The sequence below is a fragment of the Bufo gargarizans genome, chromosome 1, assembly GCF_014858855.1.
Source record: "Bufo gargarizans isolate SCDJY-AF-19 chromosome 1, ASM1485885v1, whole genome shotgun sequence".
Classification (NCBI taxonomy): domain Eukaryota; kingdom Metazoa; phylum Chordata; class Amphibia; order Anura; family Bufonidae; genus Bufo; species Bufo gargarizans.
The window spans coordinates 221,509,548-221,524,929 of NC_058080.1; the positions used below are offsets into that span (position 1 = coordinate 221,509,548).

General features: G+C 45.7%; 1 protein-coding gene across 1 annotated transcript; it reads left to right on the top strand.

Annotated features, from left to right (window-relative positions):
- Positions 1-4,120: 4,120 nt before the first annotated feature.
- TIFA (TRAF interacting protein with forkhead associated domain) lies at positions 4,121-4,705 on the top strand. The gene has a single exon (XM_044277298.1). It carries the CDS (start codon positions 4,121-4,123, stop codon positions 4,703-4,705), a length of 585 nt encoding a protein of 194 aa, XP_044133233.1.
- Positions 4,706-15,382: the final 10,677 nt, after the last annotated feature.

The window sequence follows — 15,382 nt, forward strand, 5'->3', positions numbered from 1 at the left end:
GGGGATAATGGGGGAAGGGGCGGCTGCCGTACGTGTGTGCCAGTCTAGGGCAGACAGTAAAGCGTTACAGGTACATACTATTAGGGTAATTTCACGCTAGCGTTGCTGGATTCCGGATGGCAGTTCTGTTGCTGGATCCTGAAATCCGTATGCAAACAGATATCATTTGTTTCCGGATCTGGATCCGTCTAACAAATGCATTGAAATACCGGATCCGTCTCTCCGGTGTCCTCCTGAAAAATGGATCCGGTATATATATTTTCCACATTTTTAAAGGTCTGTGCATACGCAGACCGGAAAACCGGATCCGTTAATGCGGCAATTTTCTGAACACTTGGTACCGCATCCAGCATTAATACATTTCAATGGAAATTAATGCCGGATCTGGCAATCCGGCAAGTGTTCCGGAATTTTGTCCGGAGAAAATACTGTAGCATGCTGCAGTATTTTCTCCGGCCAAATACCGTAAAAGGGACTGAACGGAAGACATCCTGAATGGATTGCTTTCTATTAAGAATGCATTAGGACAATACTGATGCGTTTTTTTTCCCGGTATTGAGCACCTGACGGAACTCAATACCTGAAAACTTTAACGCTAGTGTCAAAATACCCTTAGCTGGGAGACCTGCGCCCTGTCTGTCCCTCCTGGCCGGGGGTTGCTGCTTTCCACACAGCAGTGGAGGAAGGAGGCGTGTGACAGGAATGGGCGGCTGCTGCTGCCTGTGTAATATACCGAACCGCAGCCAGAGGCTAGTCATAACTCAGATAAGGACGGTGTGAAGGAGAGGTGACTTGCTGCTAGTGCATCACAACACAGGTAAGGGACTGGGGGGGAGAAGCCGGCATGTGTGCACTGGGTGCTAGACAGAGGAGGACTAGTGGCTACCGTGGGGTGCTTCCGTGGGGTTTCGTCCCGTACTTCCGTTCCGCAAAAAGATAGAACATGTCCGGACCCATTAAAGTGAATGGGTCCGCGATCTGCTGTGGCTACCCCACGGTGTGTGTTCGTGCATTGCAGCCTGCAATTTGCGAGCCGCAGCACGGCTACGGGGCGCTCACGTTTGTGTGCAAGAGGCCAAACAATGCAACCTTTTTTCACAAGACTTTTAATCAGCAGGATAGACCCCTCCAGTCAGTATACCTTGTTTAATAGGGTTGATCCTGCTGCTGGGTGCTCTTTAATACATTTTCCCTTATATGTTTAGACTATATAAAGCGTCTTCAATTCGGTGATGGCTTTTTTCTATTTTCCTTTAAATTCGGTTTATAGAAAACATAAAATGCAACATACCATTAACACTTAGAAAAAGAGGCAACATGTGTTGACAATCTGCTTCTGGGGGTCGGGGACATGGTTGCATCATGTGTGGGAATTCCCCAGCAGCTGTCTGTAGGGTGGGCGGCACCACCCCTCATACACCCTATTTGCAGAGACTACATGCACTGACATCATTGGCCCAGTGCTGCACTATAGGTCAGAAGCTGTGGAACCTGACCCAGCCATTTCTATACCAGGGCTGTTCTGTAGCTGTTGCAGTTCTTTTACAACAGTGGCTTTTAACCCCTTAGGCTAATGCTACATGGTGTCATGTCACAGAAAAAAAAAAAAGTGTGCCTTGTCGGCAACTATTTTAAAACTGTGCTTTGGCTGTAAAAACACAGGTGAGTCTCATGTAGCTCGTGACTTACATTAACCCCTTCCACCACCGTGACATACCCATACATCACGGTGCTCGAGGTAATGTATGGAGCAGGCTGCTGCAGTGAGCCCGCTCAATACACTGCGTGTGCTGGCTGTATCGTACAGCAGGCACCTGGCCGCAATGACTGCGAGCAGCGATCGTGCTGAACCGAGTCATTTAACCCCTCAGCCTGGACGCTTGTGAATCCTTCCATGGCTGCCATGGTAGCCTCCCTGCTGCAGGGAGCATATGACAATCCTGTTCACCCTAATAGATCTCTATCCTGAGGATAGGCCATCAGTATCTGATCGGTGGGGTCTGACTCCCCAAATCTCTGCTGATTAGCTGTTTGCAGAGGCTGCGGCACAGCGGTGAGTGTCCTCTTCCGAGGACAGTGGCATCACATGCATCAGTCACATGACCTGGGCACAGCTCACTCCTATTCAAGTGATTGGGACCAAGGTGCAGTACTAAGCACAGCTGCTATCTAGTGGATGGCGATGTGCTTGGTAAGCTGCAAGGGGGCTCTGGTAAATCCCTCAGCCTCTTCAAATACTTGACAGGTGGGGGTCCGACACCAGATCTAGTATTGATGACCTACCTTGAGGCCACACTAGCAGTGGTCACGCCGCCACTTCAGCATCAGAGATGGATGGCATTTTGTTTCGTTCAGTTAGTTAAAGGGAACCTGTCACTGGGATTTTGTGTATAGAGCTGAGGACATGGGTTGCTAGATGGCCACTAGCACATCCGCAATATCCAGTCCCCATAACTCTCTCTGCTTTTATTGTGTAAAAAAAACGATTTGATCCATATGCAAATTACCGAGATGAGTCCTGTCCCTGAGATGAATCCAGCGTGAAGGAGCCCAGCACCACCCGCATCCTCAGAATCTCCTCCTTGCTCCCAGACGTCAGAAAGCCAGAGCGCCGTAATCTTGCAATACGTGAGCTAGCGCATGCGCAGTGTCCTCATAGTGCTCCTTCCCTGTGCTGGCATCAGCCTCAGGGAAGGAACTGCGCATGCGCTAGTTCGCGCACCGCTAGATTACGGCGCTCTGGCTTTCTGACGTCAGGGAGCAAGGAGGAGATTCTGAGAATGCGGGCGGTGCTGGGCTCCTTCATGTTGGACTAATCTCACGTACAGGACACATTTCAGGGTAATTTGCATATGGATCAAATCAGTTTTTTTACACAATAAAAGAACAGAGAGCTATGGGGACTGGGTATTGCGGATGTGCTAGCGGCCATCTAGCAACCCATGTCCTCAGCTCTATACATCAAATCCCGGTGATCGTTCCCTTTAAACCGCTCTGCCCTGCTCCTGATGAGCGAAACAGCAGCGAAACACATACAGCATATGGGCATTATCTATGAGCAGTGAGATCCCCATCCAGCATCAGTGATGGTGATAATTAGCATTAAGCAGTCTGGCTGAGGAATAGACAAAACTGAATGGTGTGTGTGGATGAATTGGGGTCAGAGAGGAATGGACAGCTAATCCATGTCTGTTTGTGCGGTGCGTGGGGGAATCAATAGGGACACAGCAATCACCTAACCTGTGGTCAGTCACAGTAATTGTATATCTTCTAGGAAAAATGCTATGTGTGCAGCAATATATTCACAAAGGACGGTCACAGCATACTGGCGCCAAACGATACACCGGACCTCGGACAGTGAGAGCCTGGTCCCCTGTCACATCTGGATCTCTGCTAGCGGGGCCTTCGCTCTGTGGACCCCCTCTCCACACTGTCCCTACCCCTCACCCGTTACACTGTGTCTGATAGCTCCACATAGTATCAGTTTCCCAATTACCTTAATCAGATGCTCTCTATCTGATAGTGGACCTCGAACCGCTTAGTATCAAGTACCTGATACAAAGCAGCGGTAATTCTATTCAGCCTGGGGGCAATCACATGTAGCTATGTAGGATTTGTATAGCCAGCAATGTCATACAATACTGTGAACATTTCTGCTGGTGCTTTATCTAGGCCCACAGTAACATCTCTGCCTATCTATACTGGGTTCTCCTTCTCTATTTTAATAATTATCTAATAAAATAATTTTCCGTTCTTCCTGAAGATAGGTCATCAAAGCCTGTGCCTTCTCAGGGATCGCTCCTGTCACTGATAGCTCGCTCATCACTTCTGCCCTTAGTTGGATTTGATCCCAGTGTTGACCGCTGAGCCTCCTATAATATCACATGACACGTGTCTTTGTCTTTTTTTTTTTAAACATTTTACTATTTATTTACATAATGTGTATGTGAGTGAACCATGACCCAAGATATGGCAATATCAGCCTTTTGGAAAGTTGCTATTTATGATTTGTTCTCTTATCAATTTTGTAAATATTCAACTTCATAAAAAAAGTTTGTTTAGTGACCAGTGATAAGTATGTAAATGATATTCTTATTGGTTTTATCGCTTTCCTCTAGGAATGGCCTCCGCAGGCGGGGACAATGATGTGGACACAGAACAGACTCTCACGTGTTTGCTAATGAAGCTGTACCATCCTCACCAAGATGACAGAAGAATTTTTAGTGCCATTGAATTGTGCAAAAAACACGAGATCAAAGCCGAGGAGGCGGTTTCCTTTGGACGGGACGTTAATTGCTGTAGGTTCACCTTGCTACATAACAGAGTCTCCCGCATGCAGTTTGCTTTGCAGTTCTTCAAACCATTCAATAGTTCAGCATTGTCTTTTGAGATAAAAAACCTAAGCAAGAAAACCAAACTCTATGTTGATGGTTGGGAACTGAGTTACCTCAATAAGGTCAACCTTCCTCCAAAGTGCATGGTTCGTTTTGGGGAATTTCAGATTCTGATGGAGACTGAAGCCGGAGAGTCAGAGGACAAATTTGCAGTCTACTGTGAATTATCGCGTGTTTCTCTTGTACAAGAAACAGGCCATCCGGTGAAGCAATCCATTCCTGAAAACGGCCAATTAAAGGAGTCAAACTATCAGCCTCTTAGTGTCCCACCAACTCCTCCCCCAGTGGAAGATGATGAAAACTATGTATAAAAAGGTTATTATCCATGTGTATTACCATTCATATACAAATACAGGAAGAACAGATGAAATAACAGGCCACCGTAGCCTTGGTGTAAAAGCCGCACTGCGGCCATCTTGCTCCCAAAGACTTCATATGATACGGTGTCTCAGGATGAAGTTATTCTTATAAGACACTCTATCCATGATTAAAGGGGTGATCCCACAAATCTAAATTCTCTTTAAAACTCTATCACTTGCGGGGGGGCGTGGCCTGGACGTCTTCAGGAATGGCCGCGTGAAGACAGAGCTCCGCCGCTAATAACCACTGAAGGAGATTCTCCTGCCACGTCAGCGCAGCATATGGGGAAAAAATTGCCCATCAAGCCTTCCAGCATCTCTCGAGTGCCCACCTGGGTGAGCACAACGCTCAACTCCTACCTGAATCGCCCGCTTCGCTCGGCTCAGTCTGCCCGCGGCCTGCTCCCGCCTCAAGCCTCCAGCGTGTGTAGGAGTGAGGAGACACGTGCGCACCCACGGCTGCAAGGTACAGGCCGCAGTGCCACTTTAGAGCATACCTCCTCCTCCCTGTCCCCATCGGAAGAGATCTTTACACCCAGCACTACAGAGGGGGCAATGTTACGATCCACAGAGGCGGGAGTAGAGCCGCATTTAGCAGGGGACACTGCCACCATTATGCCGCCAAAATCAGTCACTAAGCAGACCAAACAAATGGCCACTCCATCCCAGAGGCGACGAGACTGGGCCGAATCCTCTGACGACCCTCCTAGCCAAGCACGCCATAAAAGAGCAGAGGAAGGAGATGCTGCTGCCTGGGAGCAGGGGTCTGATTATATGGATGAGTGAGAGGAGGACTCCCTGCAACCTACCCAGGGCTCTGCGATTCTTCAGCAAACTTTACAACACCTACCTACACAGGAGGATTTTAAAATGCTGGTTGCAGAAGTCAGAAACGCCTGCAAATCTGAAATATCATCTTTGAGGCAGGATCTGAAGCACTTAGCGGGTCGTATGGACACTATTGAAATAGATCATGAGGACACCCGTAAAAGTGTTGCACATCTGCAATCTGTTATTGCTTCTCAGTCCCAAGTCATCAGGGACAATGCGCGTCACTTAGAGGACCTAGACAACAGAGGACGCAGAAATAATATCCGTATACGGGGTTTGCCTGAGCCCACTGCTGAGGAAAATCTGCAGGATATATTGTCTGAACTTTTTAACACTCTACTAGGCATCCAACCACCCCAGCCTGTCTGGTATCAAGCTGGATCGAGCCCATAGAGCACTACGTCCTAAGTCCTCCTCGCAGCCTAGAGATGTCATCTGTTGTGTGCATGATTTCCAGTTGAAAGAGTGCATCATGTCTAAAGCCAGAGAATTGCGCTCCATTAACTTTCATGGCACTTCTGTTCACTTGTACCAGGATCTCTCCTGGTGGACACTTCAGAAAAGGAGAATTTTACAGCCTCTACTGCAGCTGCTGAGAGAGAAGAAGACGCCCTATAGATGAGGATTTCCATTTGCATTGATAGTTACAAAAAATGGCAGATCTTCCATACTACGCCAACATGCAGACCTCCCTGACTTTTGTGCAGCTTTGGGCATTGAGATTCCACCCATCACGGACTGGGAGTTACCGGATCTGCAGCCCGCCCTGGACCCAATCTGGCAACCAGCCAGACAAAAAAGAAGAAGATCGTCCCCTGCTGGAGGGGCCCTCCCACGTGAGCCACAAGATGATCCTCCCTGATTGCTGCACGGACGTCATTTGCTAAATTTATGTCTCCTGTTGTTTTTGTTCGCCGTGAGGCGGCGGCCTCTTAGTTCTTTGTTAAAGGACCTATGATAGTAGAGTTGGTTTTACATTCAATTCTTTGGTTCCTTCAAGTTCTCATAGGCTCTGAAAACTGTCCCTTCCTGTGCCAGTCCAGTCATGCTTCCACTAAGCAGACCAGTAGTCTCGCCCTCTCTCTCTCCCGCTCCTGTTGGCTGAGATGAAGGGATAGCAGTATGCTGACATTATTATTGCTAGTTGTTACTTACTGATCTGTATCTGGGTGCTAGCACCCAAGGTTTTGATAATCCATGGTTTATCTTCTATGTTTGTGTGGTCTTGTGTCTCTCCCCCCTCTTTCTTGTGTCCTTTTTCTGTATTTTTTTATATTAAGGTCTCCAGAGTTCGACCCGCAAGTAACTGAGCGCAATAAAGTGTTCTCATCCATGTTACCCTCCTTGAGAATGATCTACGACAGCCACATAGCAAGTATATTTATCCCATGTTTTAATGATGATTAAGTGTGTTTTGCTTAATGTAAAAAGCCTTAACTCCAATGTGAAGAGACGCTTGGCACTTACTGAGTGCAAGTCTCAGAGAGCTGACATAGTTTTCCTACAGGAAACTCACTTTGACCACCAGGGTTATTTCAAATTTGCACAACGTCTATTCCCCCATATATATTCTGCTACGTCAGGGAGGAAGTCGACACGTGTCGCCATCCTCTTATCAGTCGATTGCCCCTTACAAGTGGAAGCCTCCATTATAGATCCTGCTGGCAGGTATATTATACTGGAGGCCACACTCAATGGCAGTCCACATGTACTGTGTAATCTGTATGGCCCAAATACCGCTCAAATTCCCTTCCTTAACAAGGTGTTCTTGAAACTATCTAGGTTACTCCCAGGTGCGTTACTAGTAGGGGGAGATTTCAATCTCTCTTTTTCTGAACGCATGGATAGATTAACTCTCCAGAATAGACTGCCCACTAGGGATCAATGTCGAAACTCGCGCCTCTTAAGACGCCTCATTCGAAAATACGAACTGTACGACCTGTGGAGAATTAACTATCCCACTGCAAAAACATTTTCATTTTTCTCCCACCCGCACAATACGCATACCCGTATAGATTATTTTTTCGGTAATATCCCAATTTTAAGGATGCTCGCGGATGCTGACATAGGGCCTATATCATGGTCTGACCATGCCCCTGTTTCAGTTACCATTAAAACCGCAGGATACCACTCTAGGATATGCCATTGGCGGCTTAATGAGTCCCTCTTGCATCAACTGCCGCTCAGACAAGAACTTCGTGATAACCTCATAGAATATTTTACCCTAAACCAATCCTCTGGCCCCCTTATATCCATGATATGGGAAGCACATAAGGCAGTCTTTAGAGGCACCTGTATAGCTATGGGATCTCGAATAAAAAAAGACCGTACTATGCAGCAACACACCATTACCTCACAGGTGAAAGACTTAGAGCGATTGTTAGAATCCCGATGCTCGCAACCTCTGCTCAGACGCATTTCTATTCTACGTGCCAGATTGAAGGAACTAATGTTCTATAAAAACCGAAAAAAAAATTACTGTACTCGCAACAAAGATTCTATGTGTGGGGGAATAAACCGCACACCCTTCTAGCTCGACAGCTTCGGGAATCTAGCACTGCAAATACTCCGACTGCTATGAGGCGGAGAGATGGTGCAATAGTTTATGACCCGGAGATCATTTCTAAATTATTTCATGATTATTATAGGGCGCTTTACTCCATTCCCCAACAACTTCCATCTGACCCAGGGCAGAGTCGGCTCCTCCTGGATTCCTTTCTTTCCAAATGCAATCTTCCTCAGTTATCTGGAGAAGCTCTTGCCTCACTGAACACTCCTATTAATGTGGAGGAATTGCAGGAGGTGTTGAAAACAGTTGCCTAATAATAAGGCCCCCGGGCTGGATGGTCTGCCATACATATATTATACAACATTCTCCGACATTCTACTACCACATATGACACTGCTATTTAACGCTTTCTTACAGGGGTCCCCAATACCCACTTCAATGTCGCACTCCTATAAAACTCTGATACCTAAACCAGGCAAAGACCCCCTAGAATGTGAGAATTACAGACCCATTGCTCTTCTTAATTCAGACTTAAAATTTTTCACGAAAACTCTGGCTAACCGACTGACTGGCTACCCCAACTGGACCACAAAGATCAAGTGGGCTTTGTCCGAGACCGACAGGGCGGAGATAATACAAGGCGGACCATTGATCTGATTGACATCATACACAGACGCCTAGACACGGCTCTATTGCTAAGTCTTGATGCGGAGAAAGCGTTTGACTGCTTAAGCTGGCCGTTTATGTTCTCTGCCTTGGAGGCCTTTGGTTTGAGAGGCCCATTCCTTACAGCCCTCCATGTCCTTTATGCCCAACCTACAGCGATAGTGAAAATGGTGCATGCCCATTCCTTACCTTTCCTTATAAAAAACGGTACGCGTCAAGGATGTCCGCTATCCCCTTTGCATAGAACCCTTGGCGGCGGCCATACGTTCTCATCCTGATATTCATGGGATTGAAGTGTATGCAGTTGAATTTAAACTCTCACTATTTGCTGATTACATTTTACTAACACTAACTGACTTGCACACCACGCTCCCCAACCTTTTTAAATTGTTAGAGACCTACGGTAGAATATTTGGCTACAAAATCAATACCACAAAAACAGAAGCTCCCCCCCTTAACCTTCCTCCTGAAAGTTTGACCACCTTAAAATCCAACTTTCACTTTCGTTGGACGGAAACGTCGTTAAGATATTTAGGTGTAAACTAACTCCTACATACTCCTCATTATATGCTCAAAATTTCCCATCTATGTTTCGAGAACTTAAAACCCTGCTGATTAAATGGATGCCTCTTCCCATCTCCCTATTGGGCCGTATAGCGTCAATCAAGATGAATATTTTGCCTAAACTACTGGTATTTATTTGAAACCCTCCCAATCCCTGTTCCGGAAAAGGAGTTGCGCAATTTTCAGTCATGTATGCTTAAGTTCATCTGGAATGGGAAGAGACATCGCATAGCTTGCTCAATCTTAATGTCACCTAAAACTCAAGGAGGGTTAGCTGCCCCAGATATTAAAAAATATTACTAGGCCACACACCTTAGAAGACTGCCAGCTTGGTCTTACATATATGCGTACTCCAGATGGATGGAAATAGAGAAGTTGTGGATAGCCCCTGTTCATCCAAACTCACTCATCTGGTATCCTCCGCAGCTTTCGCTTAGACCGGAACTATTAGGCCCCATGTCCTTCACCTGTAACATCTGGTCGAGATTTAACAGACTATTTTCACTTGCATCAGAGAAATCTTCGATGATCTCCTTTGTCTAATCCGTTATTTACAATAGGAATGCAAACATATTTTCTTAAAATATGGTTTCCCAAAAAACTGTTCCGGTTTGCAGATGTTGTAAACTATAAGACTTTGGGTTTTTTGTCATTTGATGAGATACAATCTTTGTATCAGCTACCGGAGTCCTCTAGGTTCCAATATATGCAGATATGCCATTTTTTCTCAGACCACTTTCACTCAATGAAAGTGTCAACCCCTACACCATTTGAGAGAATGTGTAAGCTAACAGTTACCACGTGGGGTCTCATATCAGATATCTATCTTATCCCATCATCTTCCTCTGTTACTCACTCCTATATGACTAAATGGGAGACAATTCTTGACTACCCTATAACACGTACGGAGTGGAAACAGATATGGGAAAGGGCAGCGAAGTCGTCTTCATGTATTATGCATAGGGAAAACACATATAAAGTGCTAATGTTCTGGTATCATACACCACAGCTTCTAAAACACTTCAACCCGGATATCTCAGGTAGATGTTGGAGATGTATGACAGGTGAGGGAACTCATATACATATCTTTTGAGAATGTACTGATTGCGCCATTTTGGAGAATGGTGGGGTCGGTCCTCTTTCAACTCCTCACAATCCAATTTCCTTTTACACCTTTTTTCTACTTATTAAATATGCCAAAAATGTCATTAAAGAAACAATCCCTGCTTCTAGTCCTTCAGGTGCTGATGGCGGCTAGACGCCTAATTGCGAGGTTTTGGTTGAGGACAGATGCGCCTACTCGACTAGACCTCATCCAAAGTGTGATGGAGATTAGGAAAATGGAATACCTAACTGCATGCGTCACTAACTCAGTTGATAGATTTACAAAGGTTTGGCAGACATGGGATGATACTTTTGACCATTTACAATAAGGGTCCCCTGAGCATCATTTTTTTTTTTTTCTTCTCTTTTTCCCTTATGTGTCGTGTCTATGTCATTATCCTAGGTCTTTCAGGTACCAACTCTCACTGTGGCCATTGGCATTTGATGCAAAATACATGTTTTCTTTCCCAATGTACACTCTTGATATTGATGATATGCAATATGACATTGTACCTGTATTATTTTTTATTGATAAAAATTAATAAAACAAACAATTTTAAAAAAAAAACTATCACTTGCATGTTTGGAGGACTTTCTTTCCTTTCTGTGGGTGGCCCGCAGCTCATTGAGCATCTGCATCTCCCACGATGCATTGCAATTAGCTCTTGTTAACCCATTCCCAAATGCACATAGGAAAGAATATACACTCACCTAAAGAATTATTAGGAACACCTGTTCTATTTCTCATTAATGCGATTATCTAGTCAACCAATCACATGGCAGTTGCTTCAATGCATGTAGGGTTGTGGTCCTGGTCAAGACAATCTGCTGAACTCCAAACTAAATGTCAGAATGAGAAAGAAAGTTGGGCTACAACAGCAGAAGACCCCACCGGGTACCACTTATCTCCACTACAAATAGGAAAAAGAGGCTACAATTTGCACGAGCTCACCAAAATTGGACTGTTGAAGACGAGAAAAATGTTGCCTGGTCTGATGAGTCTCGATTTCTGTTGAGACATTCAAATGGTAGAGTCCGAATTTGGCGTAAACAGAATGAGAACATGTATCCATCATGCCTTGTTACCACTGTGCAGGCTGGTGGTGTAATGGTGTGGGGGATGTTTTCTGGGCACACTTTAGGCCCCCTAGTGCCAATTGGCCATCGTTTAAATGCCACGGGCTACCTGAGCATTGTTTCTGACCATGTCCATCCCTTCATGACCACCATGTACCCATCCTCTGATGGCTACTTCCAGCAGGATAATGCACCATGTGACAAAGCTCGAATCATTTCAAATTGGTTTCTTGAACATGACAATGAGTTCACTGTACTAAAATGGCCCCCATAGTCACCAGACCTCAACCCAATAGAGCATCTTTGGGATGTGGTGGAACGGGAGATTCGTGCCCTGGATGTGCATCCCTCAAATCTCCATCAACTGCAAGATGCTATCCTATCAATATGGGCCAACATTTCTAAAGAATGCTATCAGCACCTTGTTGAATCAATGCCACGTAGAATTAAGGCAGTTCTGAAGGCAAAAGGGGGTCCAACACTGTATTAGTATGGTGTTCCTAATAATTCTTTAGGTGAGTGTATTTGACTGCATGTACCGTATTTTTCGCTTTATAAGACGCACTTTCCCCCCCCAAAAAGTGGGGGGGAAATTGCAGTGCGTCTTATAAGATAACGGTGCCATTTTTACATTGCTGACACTGATACATTGTCGGTCGCTATGCTACACAGCGCGGCCTGCGATGTATTAGTTACAGTTAAGCTCCATCACGCGAGGTGGGAGGAGGGGCTGGAGGCCGGCAACTGCTGTTGCACTCGCGGCGAGGCCCGGTGCAGTCACTGTACTCCATTACATCGGGCCCCGCTTACAGCAGTCTTCGTATGTAAAGTCTTGTCATGTAATTCTCAACCAGTGGCTCTGCTTTGATAAACTACCGTGATCATCTTTAGTAGTATTCACCATCAAACTAGCAGGCCGGCCGGCAGCGTAACGTCACTCGGTCATGCTCCTCTTACTTCATTAATGAAGCTGGCAGAGCCGGAGCATGACCGAGTGACGTTACGCTGCCGGCCTGCTAGTTTGATAGTGAGTACTACTAAAGATGATCACGGTAGTTTATCAAAGCAGAGCCACTGGTTGAGATTTACATGACAAGACTTTACATATGAAGACTGCTGTGATTCCCCCTCCCACAATAACAGTGTCATCCACAGATCCCCCCCCCCCATGTGTGTCATCCACCTCTCCCCCCCATAACAGTGCGTCATCCCCAGATGCCCCCATAACAGTGCATCATCCCCAGATGCCCCCATAACAGTGCTTCATCCCCAGATGCCCCCATAACAGTGCTTCATCCCCAGATGCCCCCATAACAGTGCTTCATCCCCAGATGCCCCCATAACAGCGCTTCATCCCCAGATGCCCCCATAACAGTGCTTCATCCCCAGATGCCCCCATAACAGTGCTTCATCCCCAGATGCCCCCATAACAGTGCATTATCCACAGATCCCCCATAATAGTGTCATCCACAGACCATTAGTTCAAAAGCACACCTTTTGGTTCTAAATATTTTTTTTTCTTATTTTCCTCCTCAAAAACCTAGGTGCGTCTTTATCATCACGTGCAACTTATAAAGCGAAAAATACGGTATTTTGCAATAATAAATTAAAAAATTTCCATTGAATAATACTGTTGATTGGATAACCCATTTAAATATATTACTTTGTACTGTGAGATGGCACCATCTAACTGGATTATATTACTGTGTATTTATATATGCATTGATATAATTGTACAACCTTTTTATCTGCCTATGCGGATGGAAATATAGAGTGCACTACTTTGCTACCTCGGCCACCCCTATAACGACTCCAATTTTAAAATGGTTGTCCCATTACAACAACGTATCTCCTGTCCACACTCCATTTTAAGCCTCATTCACACGTCAGTGTTTTGGTCAGTGAATGCGAGCCAAAACCAGGATTGGAGCCTCCACAGACATAGGCCTCTTGCACATGACCGTATTTTTTTTTTCAGTTCCCTTTTTTTGCGGTCCGTATACGTAACCATTTACTTCAATGGGTCCGCCAAAACAACGGAAGGTACTCTGTATGCATTCCATTTCCGTATTTCCGTTACAAGTAAGAACATGTCCTATTATTGCCCGCAAATCACGTTCTGTGGCTCCATTTAAGTCAAAGTTTCCACAAAAAACGGAATGCATTCGTATGTCTTTTTATGTATCCGTTCCGTTTTTGCAGAACCATCTATTGAAAATGTTATGCCCAGCCCAATTTTTTTATGTACTTACTGTTTAAACATTATTGTATGCTTCCATTTCCGTTCCACAAAAAATAGATCACAAACAGAACGGAAACACTACTGAAACCAAAAAAGGATCTGTTTAAAACGGACCGCAAAACCATATGGTCGTGTGCAATAGGCCATAAGGGAAAGATCTGCACCTGTTCTGTGTTTAGACCCGCACTTGGTTTTGGCTAAAAATCGCTGATGGAAATCACCGACTGAACACTGCGGCCTGCAAATTGGGGATCCGTTGTTCATTGACGTTTTTGTTTCCGTGTGTCTTTCGTTGTTTTTGGCGGACCGCCCCCAAAAAAAGGAAAGTAAAAAAAAAGTGTAATTTTAATATCCCCACCCAGGATACAGGTATATATGCTGGTCACCAGGAAACTGATTCTACAAAAACGGACGCGGATGACAGACGGTTGTGCATCCGCATTTTTGGTAGTCCCACTGACTTGAAAAGGTCCGCTAATCGTTTTTCGCGGACAAGAATAGGACAGGTTATATTTTTTTGACGGACTGGAACCACGGACAACAAACGGTGGACTATTTGCATTTTCAATGGCTCCATAGAAATGAATGGGTCCGCATTAGATACGCTAAAATCGGCAGAACGGACATGGAAACAAACAACAGTCGTGTGCATGAGGCCTAAGGCATTACTCTATGGGGCCGCTGGAGATAACCAAGTGCTTGTACTCTGTGCTGCAGTCCCATGGAGTTGAATGCGTGTCTGCATTTCCATTCAAATGGGGGAACATGGACCCCCAGTCTAGTGTGGCAAGTGCCCCAGTGGTCCGACCCCTGCCAGTCAGACACTTCTCCCCATCCTGTTGTAATGGGGAAACCCCTTTAATGAAATGCAGAAATGTTAGTGGCAGTTTCTCGAGGCTCCTGTATTCACAAAGAATTTATACTTCTACATATAAGATTAATCTGCAATATAATAAAGAAGCACTCCAAGAAAATGTTTACCCTGTTTTGTAAGGTACATAATGTTATAGGTAGTGCACTGCAGGGCATTCTCTTACCAGTGGCTTTATACCACGTGGCCCCCCCACATTCACTACCCAAGTTCTACAGTGTCTGCTCTGTGGACCTGATGCCAGTGTCTCTGTGCATTCCTATGAGAGCAACAGTACATGGAGAAAACCCAGTTTAAAAAACGAGACTGGGACCAGGAGAAGAGTCGAGGGCTCTCCTCTGGCTCTTACTGGCCAAGCAACTTTTGATCGACAAGTGCCTTCCTATTTGTTTACAGGGAAACCCAAGCTGGGCAAGAGAAACAGCGGAGAGCTGCCCCCATGACTCTTCTCCTTGTTCCCTGCCCGTTATCAAACGGTTTCACCACAGCGTCTGAGTAAAACCTACTTATCACCAGGAAGCCCGTCTCCGTTTCGCCCTGCTTGTGGTTTAACCACCTCCGGACCGCCTTACGCAGATCTGCGGTCCGGAGGTGGCAGCGCTGCACACAGTCACGCATATACGCGTCATCTCGCGAAACGCGAGATTTCCTGTGAACACGCGCACACAGGCGCGCGCGTTCACAGGATCGGAAGGTAAGCGAGTGGATCTCCAGCCTGCCAGCGGCGATCGCTCGCTGGCAGGCTGGAGATGTGATTTTTTTTTA